General features: G+C 61.6%; 1 protein-coding gene across 1 annotated transcript; it reads left to right on the forward strand.

Annotated features, from left to right (window-relative positions):
- The first annotated feature begins 1,041 nt into the window (after positions 1-1,041).
- SYNPO (synaptopodin) lies at positions 1,042-15,405 on the forward strand. The gene is made up of 3 exons (XM_036391911.1): positions 1,042-1,498; positions 10,241-12,180; positions 13,453-15,405. The coding sequence occupies exons 1-3, from the start codon at positions 1,042-1,044 to the stop codon at positions 14,218-14,220; spliced, it is 3,165 nt and encodes a 1,054-aa protein (XP_036247804.1). The 3' UTR covers positions 14,221-15,405.
- Positions 15,406-15,430: the final 25 nt, after the last annotated feature.

The raw sequence follows: 15,430 nt of genomic DNA on the forward strand, positions 1-15,430 counted from the left end.
TTTTTCTTATTTCACTGAGAAACCTCACAACAACTCAGGGAGGGGTGTGGGATGAGCAGGAACCCCTTTTCCTCCCCAGCTGGCTGTGAGCTTGGGAAATCCATCATGCTCCACGTGCCCTGGGTGCTGTGGATCTCCCAGGAGGTGCTTCCCAGGACCAGCCTTGCCGTGAGCAGGGCTGGGTGATGCTGTGTGAGAGGACTCACAGGAATTTCCGTGCACTGCTGCCCATATCCTGTTCTGGGAGAGATGACATCCCCCTCTCCCAGCTGATAACTCCTCTGTGCTGGGGCTTGGCTCCGTCATCCCAGCAGGATTTGTGCCTGGCAGGAGGGAAGTGGCTCTGTCTGCGCTTGTCCTGACGCCGCATGAGTCACTCAGTGGTTAAACACAGTTTAGCTGCGTGCTGGAAATTTTCCCTTTTTTGTTCCTGATAACCCTGAGCAACATCCTCAGGGGTTTGGTTCTTGGCTGGACACTCCCAGCTGCAGAGCAGTGGTGCCACAGTGCTGAGCACTGACAGGGGTGCCACATCTGGTCTGACAGAGTGAGGGGAACCGGGCACAGGGTGCTGTCCCCAGGGTGAGGATGGATGGACATGGGGTGGTGAGCACGGTGGTGGGGTTGGGGCATTTCCAAATTGCATCTCAGGGGGTTCTTCCTCATGGGAAGTGGTGCTGGAGCTGGAGTTCAGGTTGGGGTTGCTGGGAGCTGCCCCGTGGCCATAGGAAATCAGTGCAAGCACAAGCATCCTCAACACTCTTCCTTCCCTTCACACAGGTCTTTGGATGCTGGTCCTCTGCCTGGAAAAGAGAAATTCATGCAAAATCCTCCCTGCTGGCCTGCCTGCCCTGGACACATCCCTCCATCCAGGTCTCCAAAACCTGCCTGCTCTTGTGGCATCGTGCCTGATCCTCCTGCAGGAGCAGTGGCTGCCCTCCCTCATGCTGCCCATGCTCTGAGGGAGGATCCACCCCCCTGGCTATGCAGAGCTGTTTGGAAAGGCTGTGGAGTGCCAGTGAAGGAAATCAGTGAAGAAAGATGCTGAGGACAAGGCTGCAGCAGTTCTGCCTCCACTCCCAGCCCGGCTGCCCTGTGCCTGGCGAGGCTGAGCAGCCCCCCTGTGTCCGTGGGACAGCCAAGGGGGACACTGAGGGGGACAGTGGCTGCTGGCAGGAGAGGGGCAGCAGAGGGGGGCAGAGCTGCCCTCAGCTCTGGGGTGTTCCAGAGGCAGGAGAGCAGGAGGCACGGTCGGGACTGCTGGGAGGGAAATCAAATGGGAGCTGCCAGAGGGACCTCAGGGGGCTCAATGGGGATGCACCACAGCCCCCATTGAATGGCAGCAGCCTGGCCTTGGCAGAGGAGCCTGCAGCCCCCCCCAGGTGCCCTGGCTCGGCCCCAGAGCTGCCCCCCACAGCAGACAATCCCAGCCAGGAGTGGAAAGTGGTGAAGATCCAACGGGTTCTCATCAACCCTGACTTGGAGCCAAGGAAAACAGGTAAGAGAAACCCCCTTTGGCCACTGTCCCCCCTGGAAAGGCACTACTGTGCTCCTAGTGAGAACACCCAGCTCTTCCCAGGGCAGGACTTTCCCTGGGTTAGAAATTCCAGGCTTCCAGCAGAGCTGCTGGGACTAATTTAGCTTGAGATGATCTCTTTGGCCTTAAAAATAAGGAGGAATCTGTGGATTTTCTCGGGAGGGGGCTGGGAAGGCAGCAGGCGGGTTCCCACTGTCTGCAGGAGCTCAGCCCATCCCTCAGTGGGGCATGACCAGGATGGAGTTCCCAGCCCTCACCCTGGCCATGGGGCTTGGTGGGATCCTGCCCAAGAGTGATCAGAACCAGCTCCCATGCACTGTCTGGGACAGGGACACCTCCCTCGATTTGGGATGGCCAAGTGTTCCTCACATGGCTTTGGGCCATTTTTGTCAGCCCCTGGTTTAAAAACCAAGCGCTTGATTTCGGGCTGGTTGGTTCCTACAATGCTCTCTGCCATCTCCTCGCTTCTCCCCTGTGCCACAGCTATTCCTCCCCCCATGACTGTCCCTTCAGCCACAGTGACACAACCACAGGCTCATACCGAGGGTTCCTGGGGCTGCTGCCATGCCTGGGATGCCCCACGTCCCTGTGGGAGATGCTCCCACAGCACCCATCCTCTTACAGGCATTGGACCCATTTTTAAACCCCTCTTCCACCCTGATTTCTATTTTGCTCCTGCCCAGCTGTTATCTCAGCTGCCACACCGTGCCAGGTGTGTCCCTGTCCCCATGGGGGGGGTGGCATTATGGGATGCTGCTGCTCAGCTCAGAGCAAAAGCTCTCCCAAAGCAGCCCCCAGGACTGGGTGGGACCAACTGGGGGTGCTTGACACGAACCCAGTGTCCAGAACCCACTCCCTGCCCTTTGGCAGTGTCAGGCATCCTCCAAAGCAGCGGCCCCTGGATGGGACACGGGCTGGGAAGCTCAGCCAAGCCCTTTGGCTCACAGCTGCCCCAGCAGCATCGTGTTTCAGGGCTCAGCACACAAACCAGATGGACCCAAATAGTCTTCCTATTTCTCACTGCTCTGGGATGGCAGATCTGTGGTGGGGAAAGGTCAGGCCTGACTCTGTCCAGGCTCAGCATTTTCCTAATCCATGCAGCCATCCAGCGCTTTTGCTGCCAGCCTGGAATTTTAAAGTAACTCAACAGGTTTGTTGGAAAGAGTTTGTCTGTCCCGTTTCCTCCCCCTCCAAGTGAGATCACCAGCAGCCACTGCCTGCAGGACCCGTCAGACTTTCCAGAGCCTGCAGGCAGGATGTCCCCGAGGGTCCTGGGAGCAGGGACCTTGCCAAAAGCCTGCAGGTCTGGGGACAGAGCTTTGGATCAGTGCAGGTGAGAGGAAAGGGCAGGTGCCCTCACAAGGGGCACTAGGGCTGTTCTGCAGCAGGAGCATCCCTGGGAGGCGTCAGGGGCTTGCTCCTCTTCTCTTTATCTGCCATGGGCTACAGGACCCTCCACCCTTTCCAGCTTCTTCAGGAAAAGAGGGCACATCCATCCACACCCAGAGTGGTGCAGGGCTGGCCCTGGGAGCCAGGAGCCAAACGGGTGCCCCACCTTGAGCTGTGTGGACCCACCCAGGCGGGTCCCAGGTGCCCCTTTGGTCCCCATCCAGCAGCCCAGGGCCAGGCTGGCTGCTCTCAAACATCCAGCACGGCAGCCTGGGCTGGCTGGCACCTCTCAGGGCAGGCTGGGGAGCACAGGAGCCCCGGGAAGAGGCAGAGGCTGGGAGATGCAGGAGGCAGGACTGGTTTCTCCGTCTGGTGTGCAAATAAACGGAGGTTTCACTCCCCGGGGGCTGCAGAGCCAGCGCCAGGCTCCCTCAAAAACCAGGAAAGCACAAAAAAGCACAGAGGGGCAGGAAGAAAGGAAATTAGAAAGGCAAAAAAATCAAGCCAAGAGCTCATCCTGAGGTGTGGACAGGCATGGGAAGGGGGTGAGGCTGGTCTCACCCGCAGCCAGGGAGCTCTGCAGCCCTAGAGGGGTGGTGGAGGTGATGCTGCCTCCCCAGGGATCGTCTGGGGTTCCCTTGGGAGCAGCCCAGCCCTGGCAGAGGGGATTGAGGGCTGTTCCCAGGAGGTCCCCAGGGCAGTGACACCCGTGCTGGGTTTTTGTCTCTGGATTTTTGCCTCCCTCCAAGTGCTTCAAAACGTTAGCACTGAGGAAACCCGCGGGAAGGGGAGGCTCCACACCCCCAGCAGCGACTGAAACGTGAGGTGCTGTGGGGGGGAGGAGGGAAAAAGGGTGAGGGGCTGGGTAAGGGGGTGTCCCGGGATGGGTGAGAGGATGCTCAGGACGGTTATAGGGAATGTGCAGGGCTGGGAGAGAGGGATGCACCGGGATGGGATCAGGGGATGCCCAGGCTGGGTTAGGGGATGCCCAGGCTGGGTTAGGGGATGCCCAGGCTGGGGAAGGGGATGCCCAGGCTGGGTTAGGGGATGCCCAGGCTTCTCCCCGCCCCCGCAGCGGGCTGAGGGCAGACCCCGCCGGGACGAGACCCAGATGCAGATAGAGAAGCAGCGGAGCAGGAACATCGGGGGCGGCGGGGCGGCTGCCAGAGTGGCCGGGCGGGGGGACCCGTCCCGTCCTGTCGGTCTCTTGGTCTGTCGGTCTGTCGGGGCGGGCAGGGGCAGGGGCCACCCCCCCGGGCCGGCCCCCGCCCGCCGCCCCCCCGGGCCCGCTCCGAGGGCGGAGCTGCCGCAACTTTCCTGCCCGCCGCCTCCTCCCCGGTGCAGTCGGGCTGCGCGGGGAGGCGGCACCGGCACCCGGCACCGCGGGTACGCTGGGGCTGGAGGGCTACGGGGGGCAGCGACCGGGGGGCTCCGGGCGGCGGGCGGGAGGTGCCGCTGCAGAAGGGACCGGGCAAGGAGGCTGTGCGGGCACGCAGAGGGGCTGGCGGGGGCTGGGGGTGTCCGGGGGATGGCAGTGCGCAGGGGGTCCGGGGTGCTTGGGGGGGACGGGAGTGCATGCCCAGATGTCCCGTGGGTGCCATGGTGGGCGAAGGGTGGGCGATGGGTGCACACAACCGGGGCTGAGCGGGGTTTGTCCCCAGGAATGAGCGGGGCAGGTGTCGCTTCCCTCCGCCGGCACCCGGGTGTCCGATGGGGGTGTGGGAGGCACGGCGGGGACACACGGCGGGGCCGTGGAGGGACCTGGGGGTCCCCCTCGGGGCTCGCAGGGCCGCACACCTGGCAGCTCCGCGGAACTCCTTCCCAGGCCATGTCCCCTGTCCGCTGCGTCAGGGACGTGACCTCCCCTGGCCGTGCCACCCATGCTGGGGACACGAGGTCTGGCCCTGGGCTTGGCAGCCAGCAGGATGGATCCTTTACGGGTTGTGCAAGGGACAGGCAAAGGCCCCGCTCCGTTCCGCCGCCCTCCCCGCTCTGCCCACCCCGCAGGGACACTCGGAGCCGTTTGACCTTCTCGGGGCACCGGCCCGGCGGGGCTGCCCCGGGACCTCGCAGCCCGGGACGGGTCACAGAGAGCTCCAGCGGCTTTGGGCACAGCGGGGCTGGGGCGCACTTCCCAGGCAGGATGGATGGAGCGCCCGTGGTACCCGGCCGGCCGTGGGACGGGCTGGTTCTGCTGCCCTCGGGGTGGATGGATGGCAGGGCTGTCTGGGGGAGGTCTGCCCGGCTCCAGCTGCCTTTTCCAAGATAAAAGCTTGATTTTAGCCAGCTGAGGAAGGTGCTGCCTCCACCTGTGATGGCAACAGCTTCTTCTTGCCCAGTGTGGACACATGTAGGGCTGGGGCTGCTCACTGCATCCCCCAGGAACTGGGGATGGGCAGGGGCAGAGATCCCCCACTCAATCCCCACCACCCCCATCTCCTCCCCCTGTGTGGGAATTGGGTGCCCCAGCACTTGCTGCTTGGAGACTGTGGGGCCATTTCAGCAGGATTTGGGTGCTGAGTGCCAGCCACGGCTGGGGAGGCAAACAGCTCCAAATCCAGCAAAGCCCCTGCAAACAGAGCGCAGGCAGAACTTGCAAGCGCAACGAATTTTCTCGCTGTGCCACATTTTGTCACTGGCAAAGGCGCCCGTGTGGAGAGGCCCAGCACAAAGTGTCTGCCAGGCAGGAGAGGTTGATCCCACCACTGCACCCACCCCTTGAGCCAGATCTTTTTGGGGCTGCAGGGCCAGCAGGGATGAGAACCTCATGGAGGTTTTGTATCTGGGGCATAGGAGGGCTGGAAGCTGGGAATGAGGCAGAAAATTGTCATCTTTCTATCCATATGTTTGAATCATATCCGTTTCTAGCTAGCTCAGCTGCCTGTCTGTGCTACCCTCTGTGTTTTCCTAGCTGCAGATTATTTGGGATAACTGGGAGCTGGAGGGGAATGTGTGCACAGACTGAAATGTGGGTGAGTTGGTAAGCGTTGCAAAAAATCCTGCACAGCTGTAGCTGGGGCAAGGGGCCAGATTGCTGCTCTGCCAAAAAACCTGCTTACATTTCATCAGTGGCCAAAGTCCTGAATGTTTGGGTGAAAACATTGGATCTCCTCTCCCCAGCGTTGCCTGGCTGTGGATGTGCACTGGGGCTCGTGTCAGGTGGCACAGAGCGTGTCCCTCTGGAAATGGGGTTTGTCTTGGTTTCGCTCTTGGTTTTGCCAGTGGGATTTTACCAGCAAGAGGCACCGTTTGGGTAACCACAGAAGTCCAAGAAATGTTTGGAAATGGGGAAAAGTGCCTGCTGGTTGTGGATGGTGGGTGCTGTGTCCAGGGGTGGTCTGGTAGGACACCCTGAGCATGGCCAAGCTGGGCAGCAGCCCCAGGGTGGCTGAGCATCCACACTTGGAGCAGGCCAGGGACAGAGCCCAAACTGAAGACTTTGGAGTCACCTGCCAGCTCTGACTCTGAGATTTCACATGACCTGTGGCACCCTGCAGGTCCCATTAAGGCCTGGGTACCTCTTGTCTTCTGTCTACAAGGACTTCTCACCAGGCACAGCTTCCAAGTCTCTGTTTTTCCTTCCTGTGATATCCCAGCCATGTGAGGATCATCAGCTTTCACTGAATTTGTCAGTTCAGTGAAACTGCAATTTAAGGCCAAATCTTCATCCCATTTCAGCTCTTGGAGTCCACCTTAGGGCAGGATGGGTCACAGGCCATGTCTGAAACATCCTTCACCTCCATTTGGGGTCAGATGGTGATTCCAGCCTTTCCTGGCTGGGCTTCAGACATCCTGCTTTAGCACCCTTCAGGGGGATCCATCCTTTTCATGGAAAGCTGAGATGGAAGGAATTTTTCCCCCCCATCTGTCCAGGAAGTGAGAGTAACAAAAATGCTTTCATCACCTTCGTCATCCTCTCTCTGGAGGAGAGAGCACTGCACATGCTGTGGGAAGGATGGCTGACAGCTCACAGAGAAGCTGTTAAGCCCTGAACTTGGGGGATGTTCAGGAAGTCATCCCTGGAGCAATGGAAAACCTACAGAGCAACTGCCTATAAATCTATAGATAGAAATCTATAAATCTATAGATAGAGATCTATAAATCTAAAGATAGAGATCTATGAATCTATAGATAGAGATCTATAGGCTCCTGTGGCCAGAACTGGAGTGTGTTAAACCAGAATAGCACCTGGAGCTGCTCTGTGTGCCAGGACTCTGGCAGTTCCATGGGCCACAGGATGCACAGGGAGCACCTCCTGCAGCATCCCTGGACCAAGAGAGACCCAGGGAGGGCACAAGGCAGTGGAGAGGGCTGGTGGAGGTCGTTGGCTTGGAAAAAGATGGGATATTTGGAGAGGGGGAAGGAAGGAAGGAAGGAAGGAAGGAAGGAAGGAAGGAAGGAAGGAAGGAAGGAAGGAAGGAAGGAAGGAAGGAAGGAAGGAAGGAAGGAAGGAAGGAAGGAAGGAAGGAAGGAAGGAAGGAAGGAAGGAAGGAAGGAAGGAAGGAAGGAAGGAAGGAAGGAAGGAAGGAAGGAAGGAAGGAAGGAAGGAAGGAAGGAAGGAAGGAAGGAAGGAAGGAAGGAAGGAAGGAAGGAAGGAAGGAAGGAAGGAAGGAAGGAAGGAAGGAAGGAAGGAAGGAAGGAAGGAAGGAAGGAAGGAAGGAAGGAAGGAAGGAAGGAAGGAAGGAAGGAAGGAAGGAAGGAAGGAAGGAAGGAAGGAAGGAAAATAGGAGCTGTCACCTGTTGGATTTTGGACTGGGTCAGGATAATGGGTGGAAACCAGTTCCCAGTGCCCTTGGACACATGGAGTAATTTTACTTTCACTCCTTCCTGCCTGGCTTTGGCTGCCTTGAGCCCCACACCCCTTTTCCTTCTCCTCCTCAGCACCTGGACATTCTCAGTGCATTCCCTCCTGCCTGCCTGGGGCTGGGGAAAAGGACCAACCTGAGCCCCCCCGGGGCTGGCAGGAGATGGCAGGAGATGGCAGGGAAGGATGAAGGAATGTTCCCTGTGGCTGGGAGGGGAGTGCGTGGTGTAGAAGCTGCCCCAGATGACAGAATCCCTCCAGACACCACGGCACATGGATAAAGGCTCTAGCACTGGGTGAATAACCTCATCCCATGGCTCAGGCTGCAGCAATTTCCTCTGGACTGCCTGAGCCTTCAGGGCTCTTCATCTGTGTCACAAAAATCGGATGTGAAGAGCAATTCTTACCCTCAGCATCCCAAGCAGTATCCTGAGGGATTCATTTCCAGTGGACCCAGGTGCACCAGCCCAGGAATGGGCGGCGCTGGGTGGGCAGGGGGCTGCTGGGAGATTGGAGGGTACGGGTGTGGATGGAAATGGATTCCAGGTAGGGGATTTTAGGTGGTGGAGTCCACCCTGCAGCACACCCTGGCCCGGAGCAATGCCCTGGAGACACCCGGGGCAAAATCCCGGCGGGCAAATCCCGGTATTGGTCCCCGCTACGTGGGAGCGTATCTGGCGGCTAGTGCAAGCAGGAACGGGCTGGCCAAGAGCTGAGTCATCCCTCCAGCACGGAGGAGATCCCCCAGGGCCCCTCGTTTGCTGTTAAAAGGCAGTAGCAAGAGCAAGAGGCTGCGAAATGGCTCCGCCGAGAGCTCGGCTTCTTAGGCAGCCCCGGCCGCCTAAGGAGGAAGCGGGGATGGATGCTCCGCTCGGAGCACGGAACCCGCAGACATCTGGAGCCTGTGGCTTCTTTCTCGACGGCTCCTTGGCCGCGTTTCTCCTCCGTTTCGGAGATAAAGGCGGCGAGGGTGACCCCGCGGAGCGGGAGCCGCGGTGCTGGCCGCCCTCCAGCCAGCCCGGCCGGAGGAAGCAGCGGCCCCGCTCTGTGCCGCCGCCAAAGCAAACAGAAATGGGGCGTAAAACAATGCTGGGCGCTAACGGGGGACTCTGACCGCCGGCGACGCCGCTGCCGACGTCTGCAGGAGAGTTTCCACTGGCATCTCTGCCCCCTGCCCAGATAAAACCCTCCTGAAAACTTCATGCAGGGCATCCTGCACACCTGAGCTGTGTGCAAGGACTTGCCGGGTGCTGAGGGAGGCAGGAGGGATGAAGGGTGAGGAACAGGAGTTGCCCGGCTTCCAGCAGCCCTCCTGCTAACCGTGGGCTTGCTGGAAGGGTTTGGCTTAGTCATCCATCCCTTTCCCTCGCTGGTAGGCTGAGCCACTGCTGAAAATATCCTGGAAGAGTCCCAAGCAGCACAGAAGGCAAGAAAATGAGGAACACATTGAAGGAAAGGAAGACGGGAAGGGATGGGATGGGAAGGAAAGAAGAGCAGGGCTGGGAGCGGGCTGCCTTGGCCACCCACCTTCCTGCTGGGGCCAGAGCAGAGCAGAGACTCCGTCAGAGCCATCCTGGCAGTGCCTTTGGAGAGGGGCTGCACCTTTGCTGGGTGCGGGGCTGATGCCGATGGTGTCTGTGCCCAACAGTGGCCTCGGCAGGGTGGGGGGCACTGCCCTTCCCACGGGCGCTTTCGGGGGGGGCAAGCTCATAGGAAATGGCTCACGCTGAGAAAATGCATTCCCGGCAGCTCCACATCCTCTCGGTCTCAGGGAAGGGCTGGTGCCTTGACCTTTGTCCGGCACAGGAGGAGCCCAGCGGCACCGGGCTGCTCGCCGCGGGGCTCGGGCCAGGCTTTTAGCACATCGCTTTTAGCGCTTGAGTCCCGGGGCGCGAGGGTGGCTCCTCGCTGTGTCCGTGTCTGTGTCCAGCTGGGCAGGATCTGCACAGCCTCTGTCGGCTGCTGCCATCTCGTGTTGCTCCGCACATGAGTCCCCCGCCAGGGCTGCCCACCGGCCTTGCTGTGCGGTCGGGGTGGGCTGGCATCTCCCCCGGCTTTGTGTCCTGCCCGCTCGGGGCTGAGCGTGCCGGGATTCGGGGCGAGGGGCTGGGGGACACCCGCTGGCCTCTTCCCCGCCACTGCCTCTGTGAGCCGGGGCCGAAGCCATGGGAGCTGCAACCCGAGACCCGCTCCGAGAAATTCCTTTCCCATGTGGTCAGCGCGGTGGGTGCGCAGAACCCAGCCGAAACACGGGCTGGGGTGGTGGAAAGGTCCTGAGTGTCACTAGGCGTCCCCTGAGCTTTCCCATCTGTCCCAGCATCTCTGTGATGGCTGTGCTGGGTCCCCGCTGTGCCCGGACCGTGTATCCCAGCCCCAGCGCATCTCCCCGCTGCCAGGGAAGAGTCGGGATGCCGGGGGATACCCGGAGGAAGGGCTGCCAGTCCTGGGCGGGGAGGATGCCACCCCACATTTCCTCTGAGAGCCTTAATGCCCCTCTCCTCTGTGCCCAGGTCTCTCTCGCAGCGCCAGCCTCTCGGAGAAGGAGCTGAAGGAGGCGAAGGCGCGGAGCCAGAGGATCGCGGCTCAGCTCACCACGGCGCCCGGCCCCAGCTCCAAGGGCGTGCTGCTGTTCCACCGGCGCCGGCAGCGCGTCGAGGGGCTCACGGGGGCCGGGCATGGCGGGGGGCAGCCGCTGAGCCCCCCTGAGCCGCGGCCTCACCAAGGAGCCATGGAGCACAGCCAGGGGCAGGGCATGCAGCCGGAGCCCGGCAACCCAGGAGAAGGGATGCTGACAAACGCCTCCCCGTGCCAGGAGCTTCCTGCTGAAGCCCAGCAGGTCCCACTCAGCGTTTACCTGAAGGAGAACATGGCATCGGCCGCCACCAACGGCGTGCAGGAGCAGGCGGCCAGCGGGATGGAAAGAGGGGTGGAGGGGCTCGGAAATGCAGCAGCCCCTGCGGGGCCGAACACGGCGGCTTTTGTCCTGCCACAGAGCCCCGAGGAGGGGAAGAAGGTCAAAGTGCCCGGGGAGGTTCCCGCTGAGATGCCCGGGGAGGTGCCCAGTGAGGTGCCCAGCGAGGTGCCCAGCGCGCCAGCGGGGACAGCCACAGGGATGGCACCCCCAGGCGGGCGGCAGCAGAACGGGACACAGGGCCGGCAGTACTACGAGGTCCATCTCACCCTGGCCAAGCCCAAGCCCGTGAAGAACCGGACAGCCAGACCCTTCGGCACCCAGGCATCCCCCGCCAGTGCCCAGCCGGCCGAGGAACCCCCCGCCCCCGAGCTGCCCCCGCCACCAACCTATGCAGAGACCCTCAGCAGCCCCCCACCCCTCACCCGTGTCCGCTCCCCCCCTGCCTACTCGGCCCTGTACCCCAGCCAGGAGCAGAAGGTGCTGCCGGATCCCCTCCTGGGCTGTGGGGTGAGCGGACCAAACCCCTTGCCCAAAACAGGGATCCTGGAGGAGTCGGCTGCACGCAGAGCCAGCAGAAAATCCATGTTCACCTTCTTGGAGAAGCCAAAGCTGAGCCCCAACCCCGACCTGCTGGACCTGGTTCAGAGTGCAGACAGCAGGAAGAAGCAGAAGGAGCAGGGGGAGCCCAGTGCTGAGGATGAGCCCTTTGCCCTTGGGGCTGAAGCTGCGAACTTTGTCCCCAACAGCACAGCCAGGGGTGTGCAGCACCTCCCACCAGCTGAGGATGCTCCAGCGTGGTCCTCCTGCCTCAAGTCTCCCACCATCCAGCCCAAGAAGAAACCACAGCCCAGCCACATCCTCACTGAGGCGAGAGGGAAGGGGGCCGAGCTCTTTGCCCGCCGACAATCCAGGATGGAGAAGTTCATCATTGAGGCCCCCTCCCAGCCTGAGCTGCTGCGGTCGCCATCACCCACCATGTCCCTGCCTCCCTCCTGGAAGTACGACAACAACGCTTACCTGTCACCCATGGTCTCCAGACGCCCCTCCAAGAGTCCCTGCAGGCCCTCCAAAACCCCTCCTGCATCGCTGTATGGCAACAACCTCATGGAGAACGAGGTGTCCCAGAAGGAGCTGGAGATCTCCAGGCACCAGCCTTACCAGCTCCAGTCTTCTCTCTTCATCCTCTCCCCATCCAAGGGGCCAGCAAGGTCCATGCCCCAGGAGGTGCCTCCACCCAGACCCTCTCTTCCCGACTCCTACCCCTATCCCCAGCAAGCCTCCTGCCCGCCCTCTCCGCTGCCTCCTTCCCCGGTTTGGCATCGCCCCGTGGTGCCCAGCGCCGGCCAGAGCAGTGCCAGCCCCTTCCCCAGCGCTGCCGGGGCTCTGCCCCTGGCTCAGGAGAGCCGAGCCAGCCCTGCAGCCCCGGCCGAGGCGCTGCTGGCCTCGCCCTGCCGCCTGCTGCCGCCGCGGGCTAAGGCAGGATTCCAGGCACCCCGGCCCTCCTACTCCACCAGGAACGCCGGCATCGAGCCGCAGGTGTGGAAACCTTCCTTGTACTACAAGTAGTGGTGGCAGAGAGAAAAACGCAGCGGTGCTAGGCTGAGTCCTCCCGAACTAACTGCTCATGGGAGAGCCAAAAGCCAAACCAACCACTAAAAAAAGTTGTGGGGAGGGGGAAGAAAATAGAAAAAAGAAGTGGTTGTGATGTGAGGCTGCAGCGCTGGGACAGTGGGTGACAGACGATGCTGAGCCCCCGTGCAAGAGGAGCTGAGGAGTCCCAGGGAGGCAGCAGGAACTGGGCCCAGAGGTGCAGGATTCCCAAAGAGGCAGCAGGAGCCTGCCTGTCCAACAGGGCTGCTCTTGCTCTTCTCTCTCCTGGAAACTGTTATGGAGCATCTCACCTCTGGCTCCCTCCTTTCCTCACCTCTGGCTTTTCCAGCTCTCAGAGCTCTGCCTGCTCCTCCACATCCCCTCTGTCCTGGGCTCTTCTCAGCTTCCTACCAAAGCAAACCTGGAGGGGACACACTGCCTTTCTGCCTCACTGTGCCTGCTGCTCGCTCTTCTGTTGCTCCTTCAGGATCTGTCCTCGTTTGCTTCCTCACTGTGGAGGAAGAACTGCACCCCTTGGGCAATGGCAGAGCCCAGTGGCACCGGGTCCAGGGTCCCTGTGGGGTCCCTGTCCCCACCTGGGCTCCGTGTGGCACGGTTGGAAGCAAGGGATGTGCTGGGATGAGGAGGATGCCAAGGGCAGGGCTGCTGGGTGATGCTCAGCCCAAGGCTTGTCATCCAGGTGTGCCTCTGCCCATGCCCTCCTGTCACTTTCCCCATGGTGCCAAGTTGCCTTTTGACTGTGCTTTACTTCTGCATTTTTCTTTTTCCCTCTTTCTGAATACACTCTCTGCGCTGTCACACCTGGCTCTTCTCTTTCCTGCCGCCTGGGGAGCCGTGCTGGGTGATGGATCCTGGGGCAGTGCAAGGGGGGCTCCGAGCATCCCCCACAGGGAGCCTTTAGGAAGCTGCGGGTAATGACAGGTCCTGAGACATACTCTGGACAAGAATGATTGTTGGCAGGCTCAGCCTGCCCCTATCTCCTTGGTGGGCGAGGGGGTACAGGGTCAAATGCGTTTTGGGGACCCCTTGGAGGGGGGGCAATGACAAGGAGACATCCCCAGCTCCCGTGGGGCTGTGCCAGCATGAATCTTCCCTTGGCACCCTCCTGTCCCCTCCTCGGTGCCCGTCTGTACCCCTGCTCTGTACCTGCATCCCCCCCGAGCGGGGGTCACTAACCCGCTCTCTGTCCCTCTCCAGGACAGGCGCTCGTCCCTCCCTGCATCGCCCACCTGGACGCCCCGGCTGGCGCGGCGCCCGGGCAGCCTGGACGGCTGGGCCAGCCCGGCCTCGGTGCCCGAGCTGGACGAGGGGCCCCCCACGTCCCCTCCGTGGAGCGAGCGGTCCCTGTCCCCGCTGCGGCAGGACGCGGAGCCCCGCGCCAGCCGGCAGATGCAAGCGCGGCTGGCCAGGAACATCATCAACGCTGCCCGCAGGAAGAGCTCCTCTCCCAAAGCCCCGGGGCTGGAGAGCTCCCGGCCCTTCACCCCCATCCCCGCCGGCCCCCCCAGCCTGCCCCAATCGCCCCGGCTGGGGCCGAGAGCGCCGGCGCTGCAGGCAGCGGGCAGCGCGCTGGGGAGCCTGGGCAGCCCCTCGCCCACCCACAAGAGCCCCCTGCGATCGCCCCGGGCAGGCAGCCCCCAGCCCTGCGCCTCCCCCGGGATGCCCCGGGCCGCCTGGGCAGAGGGTCGCCGGCTCCTGCTGCCGTCCAGCGCGTCTCCCTGCCCCGTGGCCCGGCTGTCCCCCGTCCCCAAGAGCCCCCTGCCATCCCCCGTGGTGGGCGGGCGCTCCCCAGCCAAGCGCTGCACCTCCCGGTCCCCGACGGACTCGGACGTCTCCCTCGACTCCGAAGACTCGGGGACCAAGAGCCCGGGAATCCACAGCTTCAACCTCTGTCCCCGGGGCTGGACCAGCAGCCTGCGGCTGAAGACGGGGGCTCTGCCCTCAGGGGCTCCCTGCACCTCCTAGACAAGCCAGCCCCCGCCAAAAACCCCTCTCCCTGCTCCCGTCAGCCCGGGTGATGCCCCCGCTCATCCCCCACCGGGAACGCACCAACCCCCGGGGCTGAGGTCCCCAAAAAACAGTGTCCCCCCAAAAAAACAGCGTCCCTTCGGAGCTGCCAAGACCCCTCTGTGTGCCAGCGGGGTCAGGTGCCTCCCGCCCGCCCGCCGCCCCATGGCCCTGCTCTATTTTTACCACGCTAACCTTTCGGGGCAGGACTGCGTGGTCAGCAGGCAGAGGGGGGAGCCGGCCCCTCCCTGCCTGCCAGCCAGCCCCATCCTGCACAGCCAGCAAGGGATGGGCTGGGTGGTGCCCCGTGAGCCCTTGTCCCCAGCTCCCAGGTGTTATCCCGGGCTGTCACTGCTTCCCTGGGGGGGGCACATCTGCTGCGGGTGGGCTGCATCGATTGGATGCCATGAGCAGGCTCTCCCAGCCTCCAGATTTGGCTGGTGTCAATTAAAACCAGATTTTGGAGAGAAAAATTTAATTTTTAGTTCCAGCCCCCAAGTTCTACACTGCCTTTTTTTTTTTAACTTTTGACTCCTTCTCAAAGAAATACTCCTAAATCCTTCTTTCCCTAGAAAGCAAAACAGCCAAAGTTATTTATTGCCATGTTAAGGGGACTGTTTACAGGTGCCCTCCTGCCCTGCCCAGACCAAGAGGGACAGCCCCACCGTGTACCTGTCACTGTCCCCATACCCAAGTTCATCCCATCCCCACTCTGGTGGATGGAGGCACACACAGGAACCAACGGGTGCTGTGACAGCCAGGGCAGGTGGGGAACTGGAGGAGCTGAAGGAAATGGCAGAAGTTGCAGAGGGTTTGAAGGAGGTGTTGGCACAGAAGGTGATTCTGAGGATGTCAGTGTCCCCACAACCTTGGGCCAGCCCTGGAGAGGAGGTTGTGTTTGGGCTGCCAGGGCTCTGGCATATCCCTATTCACAGAGCCCATCACCCCTTCCCTTCCCCCAGGACACACTGCTGAAGCCATCCCTGATCCCTGGAGCACCTCCACACTGCAGCTGCCCCTCCTGGAGCACAGCCCCTCATTCCCAGGACACATCTCCCACCCTGGCTCCAGCAGCCAGCACAGCCTGCCTTCACCACACCGCTGTATACCCAGTTCTGAAATAAACCTCCGTTATTCCACCCAGGCTGGCTCTGATCTGTCCCCCAGG

The sequence above is a fragment of the Molothrus ater genome, chromosome 15 (assembly GCF_012460135.2).
Source record: "Molothrus ater isolate BHLD 08-10-18 breed brown headed cowbird chromosome 15, BPBGC_Mater_1.1, whole genome shotgun sequence".
Taxonomy (NCBI): Eukaryota; Metazoa; Chordata; class Aves; order Passeriformes; family Icteridae; genus Molothrus; species Molothrus ater.